General features: G+C 40.7%; 1 protein-coding gene across 3 annotated transcripts in view; it reads left to right on the top strand.

Annotated features, from left to right (window-relative positions):
- Positions 1-27,944, top strand: part of LOC140720542 (butyrophilin subfamily 3 member A3-like) — a 388,295-nt gene that overhangs the window by 67,237 nt on the left and 293,114 nt on the right. For all 3 annotated transcript variants that reach the window (XM_073035384.1, XM_073035390.1, XM_073035394.1), the window contains 2 exons: positions 26,180-26,296; positions 27,867-27,899. In XM_073035384.1, coding sequence (XP_072891485.1) covers positions 26,180-26,296; positions 27,867-27,899 — 150 coding nt within the window. The remainder of the gene's footprint in view (positions 1-26,179; positions 26,297-27,866; positions 27,900-27,944) is intronic.

Raw genomic sequence — 27,944 nt, 5'->3', positions numbered from 1 at the left:
GGAGTAAATGTTCAATGTGCAATTTATAGTAATTTATAATGAATATTCTCTGCAAACAGAATAGTCTATATAACATAGAAATACAGTTGCATCAGCATGAGTTAATCAGTCTGATGGCCTGGTGGATGAAACTGTCCCGGAGCCTGTTGGTCCTGGCTTTTATGCTGCGGTACCATTTCCTGGATGGTAGCAGCTGGAACAGCTTGTGGTTGAGGTGGTTCTGGTCCCCAATGATTCCTCAGGCCCTTTTTACACACCATTTTTGTAAATGTCCTCAACAGTGGGAAATTCACATCTACAGAAACGCTGGGCTGTCTGCACCACTCTCTGCAGAGTCCTGTGAATGAAGGAAGTACAGGTCCCATACCAGTGATGCAGTCAGTCAGGATGTTCTCAATTGTGCCCCTGTGGAAAGTTCTTAAGATTTGGGCCCATACCAAACTTCTTCAAGGTTGTCCGAGGAGAAAGAGGTGCAGTTGTAATTTTTTAACCGCACAGTCGGTATGTATGGACCACGTGAGCTCCTCAGTGATGTGCATGCCAAGGAACTTAAAACTGTTCATCCTCTCAAACCCAGATCCATTGATGTCAATGGGGGTTAGCCTGTCTCCATTCCTCCTGTAGGCCACAACCAGCTCCTTTGTTTTTGCGACATTGAGGATGGCCTGCTGTGGGCAGATTTGCAGCTGTGCCATATTCTCTCTATTTCTTGATAATTGACTTAACTGGACTCCAAGGGATATTCAGTGAGTTGGAAATTTTCTTATATCCATCTCCTGACTTGTGCTCTTCACTAACCTTTTTGCAGAGTTGCTTGGAGTGTTCTTTTGTCTTCATGGTGCAGTTTTTGCCAGGACGCTGACACCAGCGGTTGGTCCTTCCAGATACAGGTGTCTTTTTTTCCCTACAATCAATTGAAACACTCGACTGCACACAGGTCTCCAAAAACATATTTCCGTTTAACTAACTGTGATTTCAAAAACCAATTTCCCTTACCAGTGATGATTTGATAGGTCATAAGACAGGGGCTGAATACTTACGCAATCATTTATTCTGTGTTTTATATTTGTAATAAACTTAGATCATTTTGTAGAGGTCTGCTTTCACTTTGACACGGAAGAGTCTTTTCCTGTTGATTAGTGTCAATAAATGGCAAATTAAATCAAATCTGATTCAATGCTGTAAAACAGTAAGATATGAAAACTTCTGGAGGGGAGTGAATACTTTTTATAGGCACTGTACTTACATATCTGATTTCTTACAATATCTTCCAATAACTTTCCCACAACTAACATCAGGCTCACTGGTCTATAATCTCTTGGTTTGTGTTTAGAGCCTGTTTGAAAAAACGGAACAACATTGTACTGTACTCCAATCCTCTCTTACCTCTCCTGTTGTGAAGGATTTTTATTTTGCTAGGGCCACAGCAATTCTTGCACACCTCCTGTAGGGTCCGAGGGAACATCTTGTCAGGCCCTGGGGATTTATCCACCCTGATTAGCTTCAGGGTAGCAAACACCTCCCCCTCTGTAAACTGTACAGGGTCCATGAAGTTGATGCTGTTTTGCCTTACTTCTGACGACTCTGCATCCGTTTCCTGATTCAATAGAGATGCAGAGTTCATTTAAGATCTCCCCCATCTGTTTTGATTCCACACATGGATTACCATTCTGATCTTCCAGATGACCAATTTAGTCACTAGTAGTCCTTTTGCACTTAAACATATCTGCAGAATCCTCCTTCACATTGTCTGCTAGAGCAACTTCATGCCTTCTTTTCACCTTCCTGATTTCTTTCTTGTGTTTTCTTGCATTTTGTGTCCTCCATAAGCACCTCATATGTTTCTTTCTTCCTCTACCTGCTATGCACCTCCTTTTCTCTCTTATATCTCTTGAAAACTAAGGTTCCTTGCACCTGTTATCTTTACCTTTTATTCTTACAGGCAAGTACAATCATTTTACTCTCAAAGTTTGGCTTTGAAAGCCTCCTCTTTCAAAGTACACCTTTGCCAGAAAACAGTCTGCCCCAATCCACACTTGTCAGATGACATGAAAATTGGCCTTTTTCCAATCTAGAATCTCAACCCACAGAACAGATCAATATTTTTACATATTCACTTTGAAATTAATGACGTTGTGGTCAGTGGACGCAAACTGCTCCACTACACGAACTTCTGTCACCTGCTCTGTCTCATTCCCGAATAGCAGATCCAGTATCACACGCTCTCTCATTGGGACTCTGACATACTAATGAAGGAAACTTTTCTGAACACATTTGACAAACCCTATCCCACCTAGTCCTGTGAGAGTATGGGATTCCCAGTCAATATGTTGAAAGTTAAAATCACCAACTACAACAACCTTGTTTTTCTTGCAACAGTCTGCAATCTCTTTACAGGTTTGTTGCTTTAAATCTGTTGGCTTGTTGTGTGGACTGTGATATAGCCCCATTAGCATGGGCAGTTCCACCCATAACATCTCACTAGATGAGTTCTCCAATCTTTCCTGATGGAGCACTGCTATGATATTTTTCCTGACGAGTAATGCCATCTGCCCTCCTTTTAGCTCTCCGGCTCTGTCATGTCTGAAACAATGGAACCCTGGAATATTGAGCTGCCAGTCCTGTCCCTCCTGCACCTGAGTCTCATTAATGGCCAGATTGTTGGGTGTATTTAAGGCAGAGATTGATAAGTTCTTTATTTGACATGGTACCAAAGGTAACGTGGAGAAGGCCAAGGAATGGGATTGAGGAGGGGAGAAAAGGATCAGCCATGATTGAGTGGCAGAGCAGAATTGATGGGCCAAATGGCCTAATTCTGCTGCTATATCTTACTGTTTTATTATCATAATTCTGGTGTTGATCCATGCCCTGGACTCATCCACCTTTCCTACGATACAGTGCTCAGCCTGTTGTTGCTTTTTCATGAGAATTAACAGGAAATTGTTAAGTGTTTGCTGATGACACGAAAATAACACTGGGCAGCAAATTGTTTTGTAGTGTTGCTTCATCAGATATTTGATTGTGTATGATAGACCACATGATGCTGAACATAAATGTAATTTCAGACTTGCATCATGCAGGAATTTGGAGAAACAAGATTTTTATTGACTAATGCATTTAATTGCATAACGGTGCTGATGCTTTGCAGAAGTTCAACTCTGCTAAAAATGTTTTCTTGATTATTTTCATTTGTGGTCAGTGTCTGAGGATTCTACTTAGGTGTCCAATAATAGTCAGCTAGCATTGACAGATTCCAGTTGCCCTGATACCGTTTCTCCATGACCGCAATATCCTGGTGAAACCTTTCACCATACTCATCGCTGACAGCACCAAGATTTGCAGGGAAGCATTCTAAATGGGAATCAGAAAATGAATCTTTAGTGACATGTTGCACTTCACGGTTTTGTTTGCTTGAAGCTTGTTGTCAACCAGCTGCATGTATTTTGGTGCTCTGTAGTTGTCAAAAAAAATTTCAAAAACATGATTTTCTCCGGTCTCACTGGAAGTTCTTCAGATTGCCTGCCGTTGATCATCTGTTTGATTTGTGGACCAACAAAAATGCCTTCCTTAATCTTGGCATCAGTTATTCTGACTTGAGTTATGAATTGAAATAACAAATATAGTTGATTTCAAGAAAATGTACATGATAGGGAAATTTCATGGTGAACTTCGTGATTAGCAGCTCAAAATTCATAAGATACACCCAAAAGTATTCAGGACGCAAAATGTTTGTTGTCCAGGTGTAATTGGTATGGTAAACAGTGAAAAAGATTACCAAAAATTACAGAGGGATAGTTTCAGAGGGATATGTATCTGCTGAATGAGTGGGCTGAAGGTCAACGGAAGGAACTTAATTCAGATAAGAGCTTGCTATTTCAGTTTGGAAAGTCAGATCAAGGTGGGGCATACACAGTGAATGATAGGGCCTGGAGGAGTGCTGCAGAAATTGGTTGATAAAGGGAGCTTTTAGCACACTGACCTTCATCAGTAGGGGATTAGGTATAAAAATTAGACGATCATACTGCAGGTGTATAAGATGCTGGTGAGGCTGCACTTGGAAGTATTGTGTTCTGCTTTGGTCAGCCTGCTATTGGAAAAAGTTCAGAAATACTTACAAGGATCTTGCTGGGACTTGAGGGACTGAGTAATGGGGAGAGGTTGCACAGTCTAGGACTTTATTCCTTGGGGTGTATGAGTCTGAGAGTTGATCTTTTGAGGCCCTTCCATTGGTTGGGGTCAAACATGGATATCACTTCTGAGCGATGTTTCGGGTTGAGACCCTTTGTCAGATCTGATGAAGGGTCTCGGCCCAAAATGTTGACAGTGCTTCTCCTTATAGATGCTGCCTGGCCTGCTGTGTTCCACCAGCATTTTGTGTGTGTTGTTGTTTGAATTTCCAGCATCTGCAGATTTCCTCATGTTTGCTACATGATTATATATTCAGGTACAAGCCAGGGCAATATGATATAGAGAGTAAACTATTGTTCATGCAACAGGTTTCCGTTCTCCAAACAGCTGACACAGCAGAAACCAATACAGTTCAGCATCAGTGGTAGGACTCCAACTTTGGATTTTTCCTCAGGATTTACTCCTGAACCCATCCCCATGACTAGGTTTGGCCACAAAACAGCGGAGGTTTGATGTCAGTTTTCCTTTTGCAAGATGATCTGCCAGCCACAGCTGACAAGCCCCTTCTACTCAAAGTGACTCATTTTAAGCTGCCAGTAACCTGCTTTTGGCCCTTCTCCTGACAGTAGAAACCATTTCACCAGGCACGAAGGCCAGGAGCTGGACTTGGTTGTCAGAGGCTATTTGAGATGCTCACCATTTGAAACATTAAATAGGTCATGGGAGCTCATCCCCACAGTCTGGCCTGGCTATAACAAACTGAAGGAACTAGTGATCTTATAGAGATGGATAAAATATTGATGGGCATAGAGAGGAAGAATTCACACAGTTTTCCCCATCGGTTAAAGTATCAAGAGACTGTAAGATATAGGAGCAAAATTAGGCCAATTGGCCCATTGCTCCACCATTTCATCATGGCTGATCCAATTTTCCTGTCAGCCCCGATCTCCTGCCTTCTCCCGTATCCTTCATGCCCTGACCAATCAAAACTTATCGACTTCTGCCTTAAATATACCGAAAGACTTGGCCCCTGCAGCTGCCTGTGGCAAAGAATTCCACGGATTCATCACTCTCTGGCTAAAGAAATTCCTCCTCATCTCCATTCTAAAAGGACATCCTTCTATTCTTAGGCTGTGTCCTCTGGTAATAGACTCTCCCACCACAGGAATAATCCTCTCCACATCCACTCTATCAAGCTCTTCACCATTTGATTGGTTTCAATGAGGAATATCAAGCAGTAGTAAGTCAAGGCAACTGGACTTGCTGTGTTGTCTGATCCACGGTGGGTAATTTTCTGGTTTATAATAAGCTGGAAAACTACCCACCCTGGATTAGAACTGAAGGAGTCTCTCGGATGAGTGGCAAAATGTCTTCTAGGGCAACACGGCAAGCCCAGTTGACTCAATTTACTACTGATTGATACACAATGACCAATGTACTGTATTTAAATGCAAGTAGCATTCAGAATAAGGTGGACGAACTTGTGGCGTAATTAGAGATTGGTTGCTATAACGGTGTGGGCATCACTGAGTCGTAGCTGAAAGAAGGCAATAGTTGGGAGTTTAACATCCAAGGAAGTATTTTGTATCAAAAGGAAAGGCAGGAAGGCATTGTTGGTGGTGTGGCTCTGTGTGTAAGAGATGGAATTGCATCCTTAGAAGCAGGTGGCATAAAGTCAGAGAATGTTGAATCTTTGTGGGTGGAGTTAAGAAATTGCAAGGTTAAAAAGTCCATTGTGGGAATCATATATAAGCCTTCAAATAGTAGCCAAGATGTGGGGTTGAGATTGCAGAGGGAGCTGGAAAAGGGTCATAAGGGTAATGACACAATTGTAATGGAGTACTTAAATATGCAAGGGGATTGGGAAAATCAGGTTGGTGTCAGATCACAAGAGAGGGAATTTGTTGAATGCCTATAAGATGGCTTTTTAAAGCAACTTATGCTTGAGCCTACAGGGGGAAAGGTTATTTGAGATTGGGTATTGTGTAATAACCCAGATCTAATCAGGGAGCGTAACATAAAGGAACCTTTAGGAGGCAGTGATTACAATAGGATTGAATTCATAATGCAATTTGAGAGGGAGAAGCATAATAGACAATAGACAGTAGGTGCAGGAGTAGGCCATTCGGCCCTTCTAGCCAGCACCGCCATTCACTGTGATCATGGCTGATCATACACAATCAATACCCCGTTACTGCCCTCTCCCCATATCCCTTGACCCCGCTATCTATAAGAGCTCTATCTAACTCTCTCTTGAATGCGTCCAGAGACTTGGCCTCCACTGCCTTCTGGGGCAGAGCATTCCACATATCCACCACTCTCTGGGTGAAAAAGCTTTTCCACATCTCAGTTCTAAATGGCCTACCCCTTATTCTTAAACTGTGGCCTCTAGTTCTGGATTCACCTATCAGTGGGAACATGCTTCCTGCCTCCAGTGTGTCCAATCCCTTAATAATCTTATATGTTTCAATCAGATCCCCTCTCATCCTTCTAAATTCCAGTGTATACAAGCACAGTCGCTCCAATCTTTCAACATATGACAGTCCCGCCATTCCGGGAATTAACCTTGTGAACCTACGCTGCACTCCCTCAATAGCAAGAATGTCCTTCCTCAAATTTGGAGACCAAAACTGCACACAATACTCCAGGTGGGGTCTCACTAGGGCCCTGTACAGCTGCAGAAGGACCTCTTTACTCCTATACTCAATTACTCTTGTTATAAAGGCCAGCATGCCATTAGCTTTCCACACTGCTTGCTGTACCTGCATGCTTGCTTTCATTGACTGATGTACAAGAACACCTAGATCTCGTTGTACTTCCCCTTTTCCTAACTTGACTCCATTTAGATAGTAATCTGCCTTCCTATTCTTGCCACCAAAATGAATAACCTCACATTTATCCACATTAAACTGCATCTGCCATACATTTGCCCACTCACCCAACCTGTCCAAGTCAGCCTGCATTCTCATAACATCCTCCTGACATTTCAAACTGCCACCCAGCTTTGTATCATCAGCAAATTTGCTAATGTTACTTTTAATCGCTTCATCTAAAGCATTAACGTATATTGTAAACAGCTGCGGTCCCAGCACCGAACCTTGCGGTACCCCACTGGTCACAGCCTGTCATTCCAAAAGGAACCTGTTAATCGCTACTCTTTGTTTCCTGTCAGCCAGCCAATTTTCAATCCATGTCAGTACTCTGCCCCCAATACCATGTGCCCTAATTTTGCCCACTAATCTCCTATGTGGGACTTTATCAAAAGCTTTCTGGAAGTCCAGGTACACTACATCCACTGGCTCTCCCTTGTCCATTTTCATAGTTACATCCTCAAAAAACTCCAGATGATTAGTCAAGCATGATTTTCCCTTCATAAATCCATGCTGACTCGGACTGATCCTTCTACTGCTATCCAAATGTGTCGTAATTTCCTGTTTTATAATTGACTCCAGCATCTTTCCCACCACTGACGTCAGGCTAACCGGTCTATAATTCCCTGTTTTCTCTCTCCCTCCTTTCTTGAAAAGTGGGACAACATTAGCCACCCTCCAATCAGCAGGAACTGTTCCTGAATCTATAGAACATTGGAAAATGATTACCAATGCGTCCACGATTTCTAGAGCCACCTCTTTAAGTACCCTGGGATGCAGACCATCAGGACCCGGGGACTTATCAGCCTTCAGACTCAACAGTCTATCCAACACCGTTTCTTGCCTAATATAAATTTCCTTCAGTTCATCCTTTACCCTAGTTCCTTTGGCCACTATTACATCTGGGAGATTGTTTGTGTCTTCCCTAGTGAAGACAGATCCAAAGTTCAACTCGTCTGCCATTTCCTTGTTCCCCATAATAAGTTCACCCGTTTCTGTCTTCAATGGCCCAGTTTTAGTCTTAACTATTTTTTTCTATTCACATACGTAAAAAAGCTTTTAATATCCTCCTTTATATTCTTGGCTAGTTTACCTTCGTACCTCATTTTTTCTTGGCGTATTGCCTTTTTTGTTATCTTCTGTTGTTCTTTATAAGCTTCCCAGTCCTCTGGTTTCCCGCTCATCTTTGCAATGTTATACTTCTTCTCTTTTATTTTTATACTGTCCTTTACTTCCCTCGTCAGCCACGGCCGCCCCTTACTCCCCTTAGGATCTTTCTTCCTCTTTGGAATGAACCGATCCTGCACCTTCTGCATTATTCCCAGAAATACCTGCCATTGTTGTTCCACTGTCTTCCCTGCTAGGGTATTGTTCCATTGAACTTTGGCCAGCTCCTCCCTCATAGCTCCATAGTTCCCTTTGTTCAACTGTAATACTGACACATCCGATTTTCCCTTCTCCTTCTAAAATTGTAGATTAAAACATATCATATTATGGTCACTATGTCCTAATGGTTCCTTTACCTCGAGGTCCCTGATCAAATCCGGTTCATTACACAACACTAAATCTAGAATTGCCTTCTCCCTGGTAGGCTCCAGTACAAGCTGTTCTAAGAATCCATCTCGGAGGCACTTCACAAACTCCCTTTCTTGGGGTCCAGTACCATTCTGATTCTCCCAGTCTACCTGCATGTTGAAATAACTCACATGTATCCGTATGGCAGTGGAATAAAGGGAATTGCGGGTGCATGAGGAAGGAGATTACCCAGGCGGATTGGAGGAAGATATTGGGAGGGATGACTCTGGGATGTCATCTTATGGGGATTTATATGGGTGACTTTTGGGATGACAGCAGAGCAGAGATGGCTGAAGTTTCTGGGAATAGTTCACTAAGCACAGGATAGATATGTCCCACAGAGGAAAAAGCTCTCAAATGGCAGGGGTAGGCAACTGTGGATGTCAAAGGAAGTTAAGGACTGCATATATGCCAAATAAAGTGCATATATGACAGCAAAAGTGAGGGGGAAGTTGGGTGATTTAAAATCCAATAAAAAGGCAACTAAAAAAGCTAAAAGGAAAAGATAAAATATGAATGCAGACGAGCCAGTAATATAAAGCAGAATACCAAGTTTTTTTTTCAGTTAAATAAAGAGTAAAAGGGAGATGAGAGTTGATATTTGACCACTGGAAAAGGAAGTTGGTGAGGTAGTAATGGGGGACAAAAAATGGCAGATGTACTTAATGGGTACTTTGCATCAGACAATAGCAGTTTCCCCGACATCCGTGCGTGTTAGGGTGCAGGAGTAAGTGCCATTGCACTTACAAAGGAAAAAGTGCTAGGCAATTTCAAAAGTCTTGAAGTCCGTAATACAGATTCCTGAGAGAGGTTGCTGAAGAGATATCGGATGCATTGGTCGTGACCTTTCAAGGATCACTTGATTCTGACTTGGTCCCGGAGGACCGGAAAATTTCAAATGACTTCACTCTTTAAGAAGGGAGGAAGGCAAAAGAAAGGAAATTATAGGCCAGTTGGCCTGACCTCAGTGGCTGGGAAAGTGTTGGAGTCTATTATAAAGAATGAGGTTTCGAGGTACTTGGAGAATAATGATAAAATAAGTCAAAGTCAGCATGGTTTCTGTGAAGAGAAATCTCGCCTGACTAATCTGTTAGAGTTCTTTGCGGAAGAAGCAGGGTGGACAAAGGAGAGACAGTGGATGTCATTTACTTGGATTTTCAGAAGGCATTTGATAAGGTGCCACACATGAGGCTTCTTAACAAGATAAAATCCTATGGCGTTACATGAAAGATACTGGCATGGATAGAGCAATGGCTGACAAGCAGGAGGCAGTGAGTGGGAATAAATGGGGCCTTTTCTGGTTGGCTGCCGGTGTCTGGTGGTGTTCCTCAGGGGTCAGTATTGAGACCACTACTTTTCACATTGTTTGTCAGTGATTTAGATAATGGAATTGATGGTTTTGTGGCAAAGTTTGTGGACGATACGAAGAGAGGTGGAGGGGTAGGTAGTACTGAGGTAGCAATGTCGTTGCAGCAGGACTTGGACAAATTGGAAGAATGGGCAAAAAATGGCAGATGGAATGCAGTATTGTGAGGTGTATGATCGTGCATTTTGGTAAAAGGAACAATAGTGTGGACTATTATCTAAATGGGGAGAAGGTTCAAACATCAGAAGTGCAGAAGGACTTGGGAGTTCTTGTGTAACACTCCCCGAAGGTAATTTACAGGTTGAGCCTGTGGTAAAGAAGGCAAATGCAATGTTGGTATTTATTTCAAGGGGAATAGACTATAAAAGCAAGGGGATAATACCTAGCCTTTATAAGACACTGGTCGGGCCACAGTTTTGGGCCCCGTATCTCAGAAAGAATGTGTTGTCATTGGAAGGAGCCAAGAAGAGGTTGACGAGGATGTGTCCAGGAATGAAGTGGTTAATATATGAGGAGCGTTTGGCAGCTTTGGGTGTGTACTCACTGGAATTTAGAAGAATGCAGGGGGATCTCATTGAAACCTACCGAATGTTGAGATTGCCAGGATACTGATTCACCAGCAGTTGGTCCTTCCAGATACAGGTCTATTTTTACTGCAGTCAATTGAAACACCTTGACTGTACACAGGTCTCCAAAAACAGATCTCTGTTTAATTAATTATGTGACTTCTAAAAACCATTTTGCTGCACCAGTGATGATTTGGAGTGTCATATTAATGGTGTGAATACTTATGCAATCAATAATTCTATGTTTTATGTTTGTAATAGATCATTTTCACTCTGACACAAAATCTTTTTCCGTTAATCGGTTTCAAAAATTGTTGAATTAGGTCACATGTGATTCGATGTTGTAAAATAGGAAAATCTGAAAACTTCCAAGGGGGGGTGAATCCTTTTTATAGCCACTGTACTTATATATCTGGTTCCTTTGAATAACTTCCAATAACTTTCCCACAACTAATGTCAGACTCACCAGCCTATAATTTCCCTGGTTTATATTCAGAGCCTGTTTTAAACAACATAACAACATTGTCTATACTACAATCCTCTGGTACCTCTCCTGTTGCAAAGGATATTTTAAATACCTCTGCTGGTGTCCCAATAATTTCTGCACACTTCCTGTAGGGTCTGAGGGAACACCTTGTCAAGCCCTGGGGATTTAACCACCCTGATTTAACCATATAACCATATAACAATTACAGCACGGAAAAAGACCATCTCGGCACTTCTAGTCCGTGCTGAACGCTTACTCTCACCTAGTTCCACTGCCCCGCACTCAGCCCATTACCCTCCATTCCTTTCCTGTCCATATTCCTATCCAATTTTACTTTAAATGACAATACTAAACCTGCCTCTACCACTTCTACTGGAAGCTCGTTGCTTCAGGGTAGCAAATACCTTCTCCTCTGTAATCTGTACATGGGCCATGAAGTTGATGCTGTTTTGCCTCCTTTCTATAGACTCTGTGTCCATCTCCTGAGTAAATAGAGATGCAAAGAATTAATTTAAGATCTCCCCCATCTGTTTTGATTCCACACATGGTCTACCTACCATTCTGATCTTCCAGAAGACTAATTTTGTCCCTAGCTGTCCTTTTACACAACATATCTGTAGAATCTCTAAAGATACTCCTTCACGTTATCTGCTGGAGCAACTTCATGCCTTCTTTTAACCTTGCTGATTTCTTTCCTAAGTGTTTTCTTGCCTTTTGTGTCCTCCGTAAGCACCTCATATGTTCCTACCTGCCTATTCTTGCTATGCAACTCCTTTTCTCTCTTAACCTGAGCCTCAGTAACTTTTGAGATCTAAGGTTCCCTACACCTGACATCTTTACCTTTTAATCTGACAGACAAGTACAAGCTTTGCACTGTCAAAATTCAGCTTTAAAAGCCTCCACTTTCAAAGTACACTTTTGCCAGAAAGCAGCCAGTCCCAGTCCACATTTGCCAGATCATTTCTGATGAGATGAAAATTGGCCTTTCTCCAATTTAGAATCTCAACTCGCAGACCAGACCTATATTTTTACATATTTACTTTAAAAATCCAAGTACACATCAGCTAATTCTCCTTATCTATCCTGCTTGATACTTCTTTAAAGAATTCCAACAGATTTTTCAGGCAAGATTTTCCCTTGAGAAAACCATGCTAACAACAGACTCTTTTATCATTTTGTCACGTACCCCATGACCGGGTTAAAGAACCAGCAGAAATGGAAAATACATTGGAGTCTGGTATTGCTAATAACTAATAGTGTTTATTAGTAAACTATGCAATACAGTACTATAAATGCAAATATATGAAACAGGTTAGCAATGATATATATACAGAAGTGTGGAAATAGGAACCAAAACTAGGCTCTTTCAAACCTAGGGGTGAATGAATAGAGTCTTACGATGGTGAAGAGGTTTCAGTTCAGTTCGAGGTAGTTAGTTGAGTAACGTTTGAGAGAGAGAGAGGTGAGAGGTGATGCCGTCGATCTTCCCGTTGTCTTCTGAAGTCCCGTTGTGGTCACTGACTACGACCATGACACGTACGACCATTCTGCAGTGATGGAATTATCACCCAGGCGAGGGTGGACACACAAGTAATTCCCCACCAGTCGCACCTTTTCACACTGTAAGCCACTGATTGATTTCCCCGAATCGATCCTCCAAAAGCCCCACCTTCCTGTGGGTGCAACAAAGCTCATTCAGTGTCCGAAACTGCGTATCTCGTGGTGTGTCCCAGCAGACCTGGCTTTTACCTCCATGTGTTGGACACCAGCTGTCTGTCAACCTGCTCCTCCCTCCCCTCTCTCTGCAAGAACTTTACAAGCAGGCAAGTGTCCTTGCGGAAAGGTAAACAACTTGTAGAAAAACCATAACATCAATCTTTCGAGTGGTTTCTGTCTCTCTCTCTCTCATTGTGTTGGGCACCTCCCTCTCTCTCTCTTTGTAACAGCTCAAACAGTGTCCAAAAGCCAGTCTCATTCTCCCGACGTTTTAAAGTGATTGTCCACAGAAAATATGAACCCTAGGGGTACATAACAATATGCATCCAGGTACCCTGAGACCTCCTCTTTAAAAATTAACTCCAACTTCTTCACTGAGGTCAGACTAACTGGCTAATAGTTTCCTTTCTTCTGACTCTCCTTCCTTGAACAGTGGAGTAACATTTGCAATTTTCCAGTCTTCCATTGTGGAATCTAGTGATTCTTGAAATATCATTATTACTGCATCCATGATCTCTTCCGCCACCTCTTTCAGCACTCCAGTTGTACACTATCTGGTCCAGTGACTTACCTACCTTCAGTCCTTTCAGTTTCCCATGAACTTTCTCTCCTGTTATGATAGCTTTACACACTTCATGACCTCTGACACCTGGAACTTCCTCCATACTGCTGGTGTCTTGCACAGTGAAGACTGATGCAATATAACCATATAACAACTACAGTACAGAAACAGGCCATCTCGGCCCTTCTAGTCTGTGCCAAATGCTTACTCTCACCTAGTCCCACTGGCCGGCACTCAACCCATTACCCTCCATTCCTTTCCTGTCCATATACATATCCATTTTTAATTTAAATGACAATATCGAACCTGCCTCTACCACTTCTACTGGAAACTCGTTCCACACAGCTACCACTCTCTGAGTAAAGAAATTCCCCCTCGTGTTACCCTTAAACTTTTGCCCCCTAACTCTCAAATCATGTCCTCTTGTTTGAATCTCCCCTACTCTGAATGGAAAAGGCCTAGCCACGTCAACTCTATCTATCCCCATCATAATTTTAAATACCTCTATCAAGTCCCCTCTCAACCTTCTATGCTCCAAAGAATAAAGACCTAACTTGTTCAGCCTTTCCCTGTAACTTAGGTGCTGAAACCCAGGTAACATTCTAGTAAATCTTCTCTGTACTCTCTCTAATTTGTTGGCATCTTTTCTGTAATTCAGTGACCAGAACTGTACATAATGCTTCAATTTTGGCCTCACCAATGCCTTGTACAATTTTAACACTACATCCCAACTCCTATACTCAATGCTCTGATTTATAAAGGCCAGCATACCAAATGCTTTCTTCACCACCCTATCCACATGAGATTCCACCTTCAGGGAACTATGCACCATTATTCCTAGATCACTCTGTTCTACTGCATTCCTCAATGCCCTACCATTTACCATGTATGTCCTATTTGGATTATTCCTACCAAAATGTAGCACCTCACACTTATCAGCATTAAACTCCATCTGCCATTTTTCAACCCACTCTTCTAACTGGCCTAAATCTCTCTGCAAGCTTTGAAAACCTACTTCATTTTCCACAACACCACCAATCTTAGTATCATTTGCATACTTACTAATCCAATTTACCACCCCATCATCCAGGTCATTAATGTATATGATAAACAATATTGGACCCAGTACAGATCCCTGAGGCACACCACTAGTCACTGGCCTCCAACCTGACAAACAGTTATCCGCCACTTCTCTCTGGCATCTCCCATCCAGCCATTGTTGAATCCATTTTACTTTCTTTCTTTTCTTTTTAAATCTTTTTATTAATTTTAAACAAACATAAATAAAACATGAATACAGAGAGTTTGAGTGTACATAATTAATAGGTTAAGTATACATTCAAATAGATGATAATCCATATATAATATCCTCCCAAACTCATAGTAATTACGAAAAAAGGAAAAAATAAAAGAAAAAAACCCCCAAAAAAGAAATTTTAAAAAACCTAATCAACATTGTCCATTGCATTATGTCAAATATACACAGTAGCGTCAATAACTCCGCACCTCCATCCAAATAATTAAGAATAATAGAAGCAAGGTTTAGGAAAAGTTAGTTTAGCTCATATGAAAATGTTGAATAAATGGTCTCCAAGTTTCTTCAAATTTAACTGAAGGATCAAAGACAACACTTCTAATTTTTTCTAAGCTCAAACAAGAGATAGTTTGAGAAAACCACTGAAATATAGATGGAGGATTAATTTCTTTCCAGTTCAATAGAATAGATCTTCTAGCCATTAATGTAACAAATGCAATCATTCATCGAGCTGAGGGGGATAAACGAAGAGTAGCGGTGAATGGGTGTTTCTCGGAATGGCAGGTGGTGACTAGTGGGGTGCCACTAGGTGGCTCGGTATTGGGACCACAGCTGTTTACAATTTACGTCAACAATTTGGATGACGGCATTGAAAATAACATCAGCAAATTTGCTGATGATACTAAGCTGGGTGGCAGTGTGACATGTGATGAGGATGTTAGGAGAATTCAGGGTGACTTGGATAGGCTGGGTGAGTGGGCAGATACTTGGCAGATGACGTTTAATGTGAATAAGTGTGAGGTTATCCACTTTGGGAGTAAGAACAGGAAGGCAGATTATTATCTGAATGGTGTAGAGTTAGGTAAGGGAGAAATACTAAGAGATCTAGGAGTCCTTGTTCATCAGTAACTGAAGGTGAATGAGCAAGTGCAGCAGGCAGTGAAGAAGGCTAATGAAATGTTGGCCTTTATTACAAAGGGAATTGAGTACAAGTGCAAGGAAATCCTCTTGCATTTGTACAGAGCCCTGGTGAGACCACACCTGGAGTATTGTGTACAGTTTTGGTCTCCAGGGTTAAGGAAGGACATCCTGGCTGTAGAGGAAGTGCAGCGTAGATTCACAAGGTTAATTCCTGGGATGTCTGGACTGTCTTACGCAGAGAGGTTAGAGAGACTGGGCTTGTACACGCTGGAATTAAGGAGATTGAGAGGGGATCTGATTGCAACACATAAGATTATTAAGGGATTGGACAAGATAGAGGCAGGAAATATGTTCCAGATGCTGGGAGAGTCCAGTACCAGAGGGCATGGTTTGAGAATAAGGGGTAGGTCATTTAGGACAGAGTTAAGGAAAAACTTCTTCTCCCAGAGAGTTGTGGGGGTCTGGGATGCACTGCCTCGGAAGGTAGTGGAGGCCAATTCTCTGGATGCTTTCAAGAAGGAGCTAGATAGGTATCTTATGGATAGGGGAATCAAGGGATATGGGGACAAGGCAGGAACTGGGTATTGATAATAGTTGATCAGCCATGATCTCAAAAAGGTGGTGCAGGCTCAAAGGGCCGAATGGTCTACTTCTGCACCTATTGTCTATTGTCTATCCACCATTGGTAAACCGAAAATTGCAGTAATAGGATGTGGTTGCAATTTAATATTCAAAACTGTTGAAATAATACCGAAAATATCTCTCCAATAATTTTGCAAACAAGGGCAAGACCAAAACGTGTGTCAATGAAGCAACTTCAGAATGACATCTGTCACAGGTTGGATTAACATAAGAATAAAATCGAGCAAGTTTATCCTTGGACATGTGAGCCCTATGTACAACCTTAAATTGTATTAGGGCATGTTTAGCACAAATAGAAGAGGAATTGACTAAATGTAAAATTTTCTCCCACTGCTCAGTGGGTATAAGACAATGAAGTTCATTTTCCCATTCCTTCTTAATTTTTTCTGATACTTCTGGCTGTAATTCATGATCATATTATAAATAGTGGCTACTAAACCCTTCTGGCAAGGATTCAGAGCTAAAAAAAATTTCCGTAATGTCCATTGAACATAATTTTGGAAAAGACTAACATATTATTCAAAAAATTTCTAACTTGCAAATATCTAAAAAAATGAGTTTTAGGCAAATTATATTTATTAGATAGCTGTTCAAAGGACATAAAACTATTATCTAAAAATAGATCACAAAAACATGTTATACCTTCTGTTTTACATAATACAAAGGCTTGATCCATAAAAGAGGGCCGAAAAAAAAGTTAGATATAATAGGGCTTGACAAGATAAACTTATTCAAGCCAAAAAATTTACGAAATTGAAACCATATTCGCAATGTATGTTTAACTATAGGATTGGTTATTTGTTTATTCAATTTAGATAAAGCAAAAGGAAGCGAAGATCCTAAAATAGAAAACAATGCGAAGTCTTGTACAGATTTACATTCCAAATTTACCCATTGTGGGCAAGATGCCATAATCGATTCTTGTGTCTAAAATATTAAATATCGAATATTAACTGCCCAACAGTAAAATCTCAGGTTTGGCAAAGCCAAACCACCCTCCTTCTTAGGCTTCTGCAAATATTTTTAGCTTAATCTAGGATTTTTATTCTGCCACACATAAGAGGATATTTTAGAGTCAATAATGTCAAAAAATTATTTTGGAATAAAAATTGGTAATGCTTGGAATAAATATAAAATTTTGGGTAACACTATCATCTTAATAGCATTAATTAGACCAACCAATGACAAAGATAATGGAGACCACATGGTAACAAGTTGCTTAATTTGGTCAATTAAAGGTAAAAAATTAACTTTAAATAAATCCTTATGTTTCTTAGTAACTTTAATACCCAAATAAGTAAAATGATCTGTGACAACTTTAAATGGTAAGTGTTTATAAATTGGAACTTGCATATTTAATGGAAATAATTCACTCTTATTAAAATTCAGTTTATAACCAGAAAAGCTACTAAACTGAGCAAGCAAGGACGAAATAGCAGGAATAGATCTCTCAGGGTCAGATATATATACGTAGTAACAAATCATCAGCATATAATGATAACTTATAAGTCCCTTCTCCACGGGTAATACCCAAAATATTAGGTGATTCACAAATAGCAATAGCTAAAGGTTCCAAAACAATGTCAAATAGTAAAGGACTTAAAGGATAGCCTTGCCTCGTACCACAGAATAAAATTAAAATGCTGCAACGTATTAAATAAATATGGCCATTCAACTCTTTCAAATGCTTTTTCAGCATCTAAGGAAATGACACACACTGGTATTTTGGATGAAGAAGTATAAATAATTAATTTTCTAATATTAAAAGATGAATAACGATTTTTGATAAATCCAGTCTGATTTTCAGAGATAATTCGAGGTAATATATTTTCTAATCTAGTGGCCAAGATTTTACTAAAAATCTTAGAGTCCGTATTCAGTAAAGCTATAGGTCGATAGGATGCACATTCAGTGGGGTCTTTATCTTTTTTAAGAATTAAAGAATAGAGGCATCATAAAAAGATTGTGGTAATTTACCTACAGTTAACACATCTTTAAAAATTTTACAAAGCCAAGGAGAGAGTATAGAGAAGAAGGATTAAGAAAATTCTGCAGTATAACCATCCGGACTAGGGGCTTTACCTGAATTCATCGAAAAAATAGCCTCTTTTATTTCAGTTTCCGTAATAGGTGCGTCTAGAAGTACCCTATCTTCTGTTGTTAATTTTGGGATATTCAATTTTCTTAAGAATTCATCCATTATAGAAGAATCCTCAACAAATTCTGATTGATATAAAGAATTATAAAAATCTTGAAAGGCCTTATTTATCTTTTTATTATCAAACGTCAAATTGCCATCTCGTTTGCGAATCTTAGTAATTTGTCGTTTAACCGAAGCAGTTTTCAATTGATTAGCTAATAATTTGCCAGGTTTATCTCCATGTACATAAAACTGGGTTCTAGATTTAATTAACTGATTTTGAATCGAAGAGGATAATAACAAACTATGCTCCATTTGAAGTTCAACTCTTCCTTTGTAAAGTTCTTTGCTAGGGGTCACTGAATAAATCTTATCAATTGCTTTAATTTTATCAACCAATGATAATATTTCAAAATTAGTTCGTTTCCTAACTCCAGCAGAGTATGAAATAATCTGTCCACGAATAAATGCTTTAAAAGTCCCTTAATGTTCCACTAGAGATCTCTTCTGTAAAATTTGTTGAAAAAAACAAATCAATTTGCTGTTTAATAAATTTAAGAAAGTCTGAGTCCTGCAATAAAATACAGTTGAACCTCCAAGATCTAGCATTAGAAGATGAATCCATTGTCTTAATAGATAGCTTCAAAGGTGCATGGTCAGAGATGGTAATGGAATCATATTTACAATCAATAACATCTGTAAGTAAACGATAATCAATAAAGAAGTAGTCAATTCTTGAATAATTATGATAAACATGAGAAAAGTATGAAAATTCTTTGTCATTGGGGTGTAAAAAACGCCAATTTTCGGAAATTCCAGAATCAACCATAAAGGAATTAATGAGCAAGGCTGATTTATTTGGAAGAGCTTGGGTGGGCTTAGATCTATCCATCAAAGGGTTTAAGCAACAGTTAAAATCCCCACCCATTATCAGCATGTACTGATTCAAATTAGGAAAGGAAGTAAATAGACACTTAAAAAATTCAGGACAATCAGTATTTGGAGCATAAACATTAACTAAAACAACTTTTTGATTAAAAAGTAAACCAGTAATAAGCAAAAATCTACCTTGTGGGTCCGAAATTGTTTCACAGTGTATGAAAGAGGTTCAAGAATCTATAAAAATGGAAACGCCTCTTACTTTGGCTTGGGAATTTGAGTGATACTGTTGGCCTTTCTAAAACCTAAAAAAAATTGACTATCCACCTTCCTCACATCAGTCTCTTGTACAAAGATAATATTAGCATTCATTCTGTGGAATACTTTGAATACTTTTTTCCGTTTGATCGGATGATTTAAACCATTAGTATTCCAAGAAACAAAATTAATAATCTTATCCATATTGCCAATATTTATTACAATTAACACATAAGGTTAAAAAATAGATGAACTCATGAATCCGGAAGTAAGTTCAAGGAGGAACTGGAAGTCATAACACTGCAACCATTTTTGTAGTTTTGAATCAGCCCATGAAGTAAAACTAAGCATGAAGCAAAGCAAAAAAAGAATCCCCCTCCCTCCACCCTCAAAACCCCAGGAAAAAAGCCAGAAAGAGGCAAGCAAGCAATCTAATAATATGTATAAAACAAATGGATTAAAAGAAAAAAAACTAAAATGTTGAAACCCATAAATGGATAATATTGTATTAGTATTTTAAAAGAAAGTCCTTAAACTTATTCAGACACATCCAAACGGATGTGACATATCCAAGCACTAAGGTCTTTTGGGGAAAAGAAACGACATCTAAGAAAAGTTTTTATTTTAAAAAACCTTAATATTTAAGCGTTAAAAATATTTTAAAAAGTGTATATTAACTTAAAAGAAAAACCTAATAAGTTACTTTCAAAACTAACAGAATAATAATATAAAAAGAACAAACTCAGGATAAACCAAAAAAAACGGACCTTTACCGTGGGTAAGAAATACACTGTTAGCCAACATGTAAAAATCATCAAATTATAAAAGAACCAAATCTATAAGTTAATTATTAGCCTGAAGAGAAAGAAAAAAAATTAAATACAAGCAGTAAAATTACAATACATTGGTCAACTCGTAATAAAAAAAAAGTATAATTCTTCAAGGAATCTTTGAGCATCCGCTGGAGATTTGAACAGCCGTTGAGTCCCATCTTTGAGAGTAACTCTCAATTGTGCTGGAAATAACAGCGCTTGCTTGTAGCCATTCTGATGAATTTCCGACATGACCGATTTAAAAGCCATTCTTGCCCTTAAAACTTCAGGGCTATAGTCTTCCAGAATACGAAATTTGAAATTCTGAAAGCTGATCATACCCTTTTTCCGGGCAGCCCGAATCAAACGTTCTTTGGTGTGAGGATAATGAATCCGGAGAATCACTGGTCATGGTTTCATACCTGGAGCTGGTTGAAAATGAGAAATGCGATGTGCATGGTCGATTATTGGAGGAGTATCCAGTACTTCCGAGCCTAAGACGTCCATTAAAAATTTAGAAAAAAATAGTCAAATCACTGTTCTCAATTTTTTCCGGAAACCCAGTTATCCAGAGATTTTGTCTACGAGAGCGATTTTCAAGATCAGAGATTTTAGATTTATAATAATCCAGCAGTTGAAAAGTCGAAGCTTGCTGTTGTTGCAGAATTTCAATTTTGCGATCTCTCTGGCGAGCGGCATCTTCAAGAACTAAAGATCTTGCTTGTTGTTGTTGTAAATCCAGTGCAATTGATTGAAGTTTTGCATCAACTGTCTTTAAGATTTCATCAAGCGTAGAAAGCTTTAGGGTTAATTTTTTCTCCAGTTTTTCAAGTCTCTCATCCATAAGTTTTGCCATTGCTTCCAAAGTTAACGGTTCTTTCGTCCGTTTCGATTCCTTAGGTTCTCGTGGTTTAGACATTTTAACGAGTTGAAAATAATTCAAACAGTTAAAAAAATTTCATAAGTATGAACCCCTTTAAAATAGATATAAACAGGTCAATTAGGGGGTGCTTGTAGGTAGAAAAAAGTAAAAGGATTGGAGTGAAGCCTAAAACAGTCTCACTCCATAAGCGCCATCTTGAGACCTCCATTTTACTACTTCAATATTAATACCTAACGATTGAACCTTCCTAACTAACCTTCTGTGCGGAACCTTGTCAAAGGCCTTACTGAAGTCCATATAGACAACATCCACTGCTTTACCCTCCTCAACTTTCCTAGTAACCTCTTCAAAATATTCAGTAAGATTTGTCAAACATGACCTTCCACACACAAATCCATATTGTCCGCTCCTAATCAGACCCTGTCAATCCAGATAATTATATATACTATATCTAAGAATACTTTCCATTAATTTACCCAACACTGACGTCAAACTTACAGGCTGAAAATTCCTAGGTTTACTATTAGAACCCTTTTGAAACAATGGAACTACATGAGCAATGCACCAATCCTTTGGCACCATCCCCATTTCTAATGACATTTGAAATATTTTTATCAGAGCCCCTGCTATTTCTACACTAACTTCCCTCAAGGTCCTAGGGAATATCTTGTCAGGACCCGGAGGCTTATCCACTTTTATATTCTTTAAAAGCTTTGGTACTTCCTCTTCTTTAATCATCATAGTTTCCATAACTACCCTACTTGTTTCCCTTACCTTACACAATTCAATATCCTTCTCCTTAGTGAATACCGATGAAAAGAAATTGTTCAAAATCTCCCCCATCTGTTTTGGCTCCACACATAGCTGTCCACTCTGATTCTCTAAGGGACCAGTTTTATCCCTCACTATCCTTTTGCTATTAATATAACTGTAGAAACGCTTTGGATTTATTTTCACCTTACTTGCCAAAGCAACCTCATATCTTCTTTTAGCTTTTATAATTTTTTTTCTTAAGATTCTTTTTACATTTTTTATATTCCTCGAGCACCTCATTTACTCCATACTGCCTATATTTATTGTAGATCTCTCATTTATTCTGAACCAAGTTTCCAATATCCTTTGAAAACCATGGCTCTCTCAAACTTTTAACCTTTCCTTTCAACCTAACAGGAACATAAAGATTCTGGTACCCTCAAAATTTCACCTTTAAATGACCTCCATTTCTCTATTACATCCTTCCCATAAAACAAATTGCCCCAATCCACTCCTTCTAAATCCTTTTGCATCTCCTCAAAATTAGCCTTTCTCCAATCAAAAATCTCAACCCTGGGTCCAGTCCTATCCTTCTCCATAATTATACTGAAACTAATGGCATTGTGATCACTGGACCTGAAGTGCTCCCCAACACATACCTCCGTCACCTGACCTATCTTATTCTCTAACAGGAGATCCAACACTGCCCTTCTCTAGTTGGTACCTCTATGTATTGCTGCAAAAAACTATCCTGCACACATTTTACAAACTCCAAACCATCCAGCCCTTTTACAGAATGGGCTTCCCAGTCTATGTGTGGAAAATTAAAATCTCCCACAATCACAACCTTGTGCTTACTACAAGTATCTGCTATCTCCTTACAAATTCATTCCTCTAATTCTTGGTCCCCATTAGGTGGTCTATAATACACCCCTATAAGTGTTACTACACCTTTCCCATTCCTCAATTCCACCCAAATAGCCTCTCTAGACGAGCCCTCTAATCTATCCTGCCAGAGCACCACTGTAATATTTTCTCGGACAAGCAATGCAACACCTCCCCCTCTTGCCCCTCCGATTCTATCACAACTGAAGCAATGAAATCTGGGAATATTTAATTGCCAATCACACCCCTCCTGCAACCATGTTTCACTAATAGCTTCAACATCATATTTCCAGGTATCAATCCATACTCTAAGCTCATCCACCTTCCTTACAATGCTCCTAGCATTAAAATAGATGGATATAAGAAACTCTCCACCTCTTCCTCTCTGTTTATCCCTAACGGTGCAATCAACTTTATTATCTTTTTCTTCCTTCTCCCCTACATCTTCGGTCTCAGTGCTCCCCTTCTCTATCACCTGCCTATCCTCCCTCACACACTGTCTACTAGCTTTCTCTATTTGTGAACTAACCTCCTCTCCCCTAGTCTCTTCAATTGATTTCCACCCCCCAACCATTCTAGTTTAAAGTCTCCTCAGTAGACTTAGCAAATCTCCCCACCAGGATATTGGTCCCCCTAGGATTCACGTGTAACCTGGCCTTTTTGTACAGGTCACACCTGCCCCAAAAGAGGTCCCAATGATCCAGAAACTTGAATCCCTGCTCCCTGGTCCAATCCCTCAGCCACTCATTTATCCTGCACCTCATTCCATTCTTACTCTCACTCTCACGTGGCACAGGCAGTAATCCCGAGATTACTACTTTGCAGTCCTTCTTCTCAACTCCATTCCTAACTCCCTATATTCTCCTTTCGGGACCTCTTCCCTTTTCCTACCTATGTCATTGGTACCTATATGTACCACGACCTCTGGCTCCTCACCCTCCCACTTCAGGATATCTTGGACGCAGTCAGAAACATCCTGGACCCTGGCACCAGGGAGGCAAACTACCATCCAGGTCTCTTGACTGCATCTACAGAATCACCTATCTGACCCCCTAACTATCGAGTCCCCTACAACTGCCTTCCTCTTCCTTTCCCCACCCTTCTGAGCTACAGGGCCGGACTCTGTGCCGGAGGCACGGCCACTGTTGCTTCCCCCGGGTAGGCTGTCCCCCCCCCAACAGTACTCAGACAGGAGTACTTATTGTCAAGGGGTACAGCCACTGGGGTACGCTCTAGTACCTGACTCTCCCCCTTCCCCCTCCTAACCGTGACTCCCATAGCCCCAGTGTGACCGCCTGCCTGTAACTCCTCTCTATCAACTCCTCACTCTCCCTGACCAGACGAAGGTCATCGATCTGCAGCTCCAGTTCCCTAACACGGTCCCTTAGGAGCTGCAGCTCGGCGCACCTGGTGCAGATGTGGCTGTTGGGAGGCTAGGAGACTCCAGGACCTCCCACATCCGACACCGAGAACAACAAGCTGCCCTCACACTCATACTTCCCCTTTCCTCAAATAACAGGAAAAACTGAAACCTAAACCTACCTTGCCTTGCCCATTTTCACCTAAGCCCGTTGAGCCAAAGCCCTTAAGCCTTCACTCTCCCGGCTCACTCCACTGCCCGCAAATGACGCTGCCCGCTGTATAAGGCTGTGTCCTTTTAAAATTTTCCCCACTTCACTGCCCGACGTCACACGCCTGCGCAGTCCCACCTCTCTTAACTCCGATGAGAATAAGAAAAAATCAAAATGGCTCCCGGCGCACTCCCATTCTGATCCTCCGACTTCCTTCTCCAAATGAAACCCGATTCAGGATTTCTGCCCATTTTTAAATTAAGGCCACATCCCTCCTGCTGCTTGGGGGTCTGTATATAACTTCCATCAGGGTCTTTTTACCCTTGCAGTTCCTTAGCTCGATCCACAATGATTCAACACCTTCCGACCCTATGCCACCTCTTTCTGACTGTATAATTTTTATATAACAGAGCAATGCTGCTCCCTCTGCTTTCCTGCCTGTCCTTTTGATACAATGTGTATCCTCGGACATTATGGTCCCAGTTAAAATCTTCTTTCAGCCATGATTCAATGATGCCTATGACATCCTACCTGCCAATCTGTAACTGTGCTACAAGTTCATCTACCTTATTCCGTATACTGCACACAATCAAATACAACACCGAATGTCCTGTGTTCACCCTTTTTGATTTTGCCCACCTTTTAGATTGCAACTCCCTTGTTGACTGCAATTTTGCCTAATCAACAGCCTCTCCTCACTTCACACTGCCGCTGTTTGTAAACCAGCCACCTCATCTTCAGCACTATTATCCACCTTTCTACGATACTTCTTGCATTGAAACATACGCAGCTCAGAACACTAGTTGCACCATGCTCAGCCTTTAGATTCCTAACTCCGTCTGAGGTCTTTCCAACATTTGTCACTCCAACTTCTCCACTAACGGTTCTGTTGTAGAGAGCCGAGTTTTAAGGTGAGGGGCAGAAGATTTAACGGCAACCTTTTTTCCACTGCATGAGCTTTCAGACAAAGTGGTTGAGACAAGCACAATAATAACAATTATAAGAATATTCATTATCCTGGCTGGTTGTATCATGATCTGGTCTGGCAATCCGAATGCCGGGAATGTAAGAAGCTGCAGAGAGAAGTGGACTCAGCCCAGTACATCAGGGGCAAATCCCTCCCCACCATTGGTAGTATTGGAGGAGGTGCTGCCTCAAGAAGGCAACATCCATCATCAAAGATTTTCACCATTCAGCCATGACATCTCCTTGCAGTGACCATTAGGCAGAAGCTACAGAAGCCTGAAGTCCCCACACAACCAGGTTCAGGAATAGAAACTGTTCAGTTCATGAACTAACTCACAAAACTCTAATCACTACCTCAGTACAACACTGTGACAACCTTGATCACTTTGCACTGCAACAGAGATTTTTTTCAATCTGATTGTGTTTTTTCGTGTAAAAAATTATGTATAATTTATGTTTTCCTTGTGAGTGCTGCCTCTGTGACTCTATAGCCTACAACGTTGCTGCAAGTGTGTTTCTTGTTTGAGCTGGTGCTTACATGGACTTGTGCATATGACAATAAACAACATTGGAACTTTGAAGAGACAATTTGTCAGGCACATGGACAAGGAAGGTTTAGAAAGATCTGGGCTAAACCCTGGCAAATGGGACTAGTTTGGATGGGGCATGTTATTCATCATGGACCAGTTGGGCTGATGGACCTGTTTCTGGGCTGTATATCTCTACAATTAAACATCAGTGAGAGTGATGAAGTCTCAGAGCATCCATTATAACAGTCCATTGCAGCCATTTCTGGTTCTTCCAGTAAACACCTATTGACGTGACAGGAGGAGGCTGCTTGGGCAGTTGTGGACTTTCCACCTCATGGAATTTTACTGAACTAATTCCGCTGGGGAGCATTGCAGAGTTTTTCATTGTCTCATTCACTGATCTTTATTCTACAGATGATCTCTTCCCTGCAGTTCTTCAATGGGCCCTGCTACTGGTCACCATTTGTGTTCTAATTGCTGCTAATTCCACTGTGATTTATTGGAATGTGAAACAAAACAGACGCATAAAAGGTACGTTTCTGCAATATTGTGAAGCATTGGCCTGGAAATCCAGTGGAAAATCTCCCAGTTTCCCTCTGAAATTTCCGTGGCAAGCCAGAGCATTTTCTGGAGATATCATGTAAAGTCCACATTTCCCAGCAGGCTCTGACATTCCAGCAGTGAACGTTGTCTCTGGAAAGAATATTTGTAGCCATAGAGATGGGAAGTAAGGAAGGAAACTGCCCGATGTTGCATCTCCTGTGTCTGCATGGTGACGTCCCCGGAGGTTCAACTGGTCACTGATTCACCTGCTTCCTGTAACTAGGTTCCCAATGTTTAGGCTCCTCTGCAGTGGTGAAACCAGGTACAGTTTGTACAATAACTTTGTTTAATAGCACAAACCAAATTTTAAAACTACGCATTTTGATTCTGTAACCTATCCCACTCTAAGCTCTCCACTCACAGTGTCCTAAAATGGTCTAAAAGGCTTAACAGAGAATGAAGAACAGAACTTCATCTTTTAAGTAGTAAAGCACAAAAATGCTGGAGGAACTCAGCATCTGTGGAAAGAAATAAACAGTCACCGTCTCAGACCAAGACCCTGGACTGGAAAGGAAGGGTGAAGAAGCCAGCAAGAACATGGGTGGAGGGGACGGAGTACAATCCAGAGGCTGGTAGGTGAAGGCAGGTGAGGGAAAAGAGTGGTGGATGAGGGAGAGAATTGAAGTATGAAGGCGGGAGGTGATAGATGGAAAAGTTAAAGGGATGAAACAGAAGGAATCTTGTAGGAGAGGAGCGTGGATCATGGGAGATCAGGAAGGAGGGGGGAGCTGATAGGCAGGGTAGGAGAAGCAGTAAGAGGGAAGTCAGAATGGGGCATGGAAAAAGAGACAAGAGGGAGGGCATCAGAGGGAGGTGATAGGCAGGTTATGAGAAGAGAAGTGGTAAAGGGGGAGTCAGAATGGGGAATGAGTAAAGAGAGGGGGAGGCAGGAGAAATTGATATTCATGCCATCAGGTAAGAAGCTACCCAGACAGAATATCAGGTGTTGCTCCTCCAACATGAGAGTGGCCTCATTGTGCCAGGAGAGGAGGCCATGGACCTGTGTGTTGGAATGGGAAAGGGGATTGGCATTAAAATGGCTGGCCACTGGGAAGTCCTGTTTGATGGTGCTGACCAGACGGTCCCCCAGTCTATATTGACGAATGCAGAAGAGGTCACACTGTGAGCACCATATACAGCTGGTAGCTCACAGCATTTCAAATTCAACACTGAGTGTAACCACTTCAAACCATGATCACTCTGTTCATGTTTTCCTACAGCAACTGTTGGAAATGGTTTTTGTGTCGTCATTTAAACTTTGACCCTAACATAGACCCACCGTGTATTTCCTCATTGGCTCTTCTGTCTGACATCTGTCACCACTTCAACATTTTTTTGTCTGTGATGGGAGACCGTCAACCATGAGTTTGATTATCCTCTCCGCAGCTGTCTGACCCTCTGAGTGTTCCCCATTCTCTCAGATCTCCAGCGTCTGTAGCGGAATCATCGTCCTGAAAATTTGTTGTTGTTCTAATATACCACTGGTCTGTCTTTTCAGAGCTGGAACTTCAGAAATTCATCATAGAATCTGGTAAGAGTTCAATATTGAAATATTCAGAAACTACAAGAAATAGCC

This window comes from Hemitrygon akajei, chromosome 2 (genome assembly GCF_048418815.1).
Source record: "Hemitrygon akajei chromosome 2, sHemAka1.3, whole genome shotgun sequence".
Classification (NCBI taxonomy): Eukaryota; Metazoa; Chordata; class Chondrichthyes; order Myliobatiformes; family Dasyatidae; genus Hemitrygon; species Hemitrygon akajei.
This window is presented reverse-complemented; position numbering and strand designations above follow the sequence as displayed.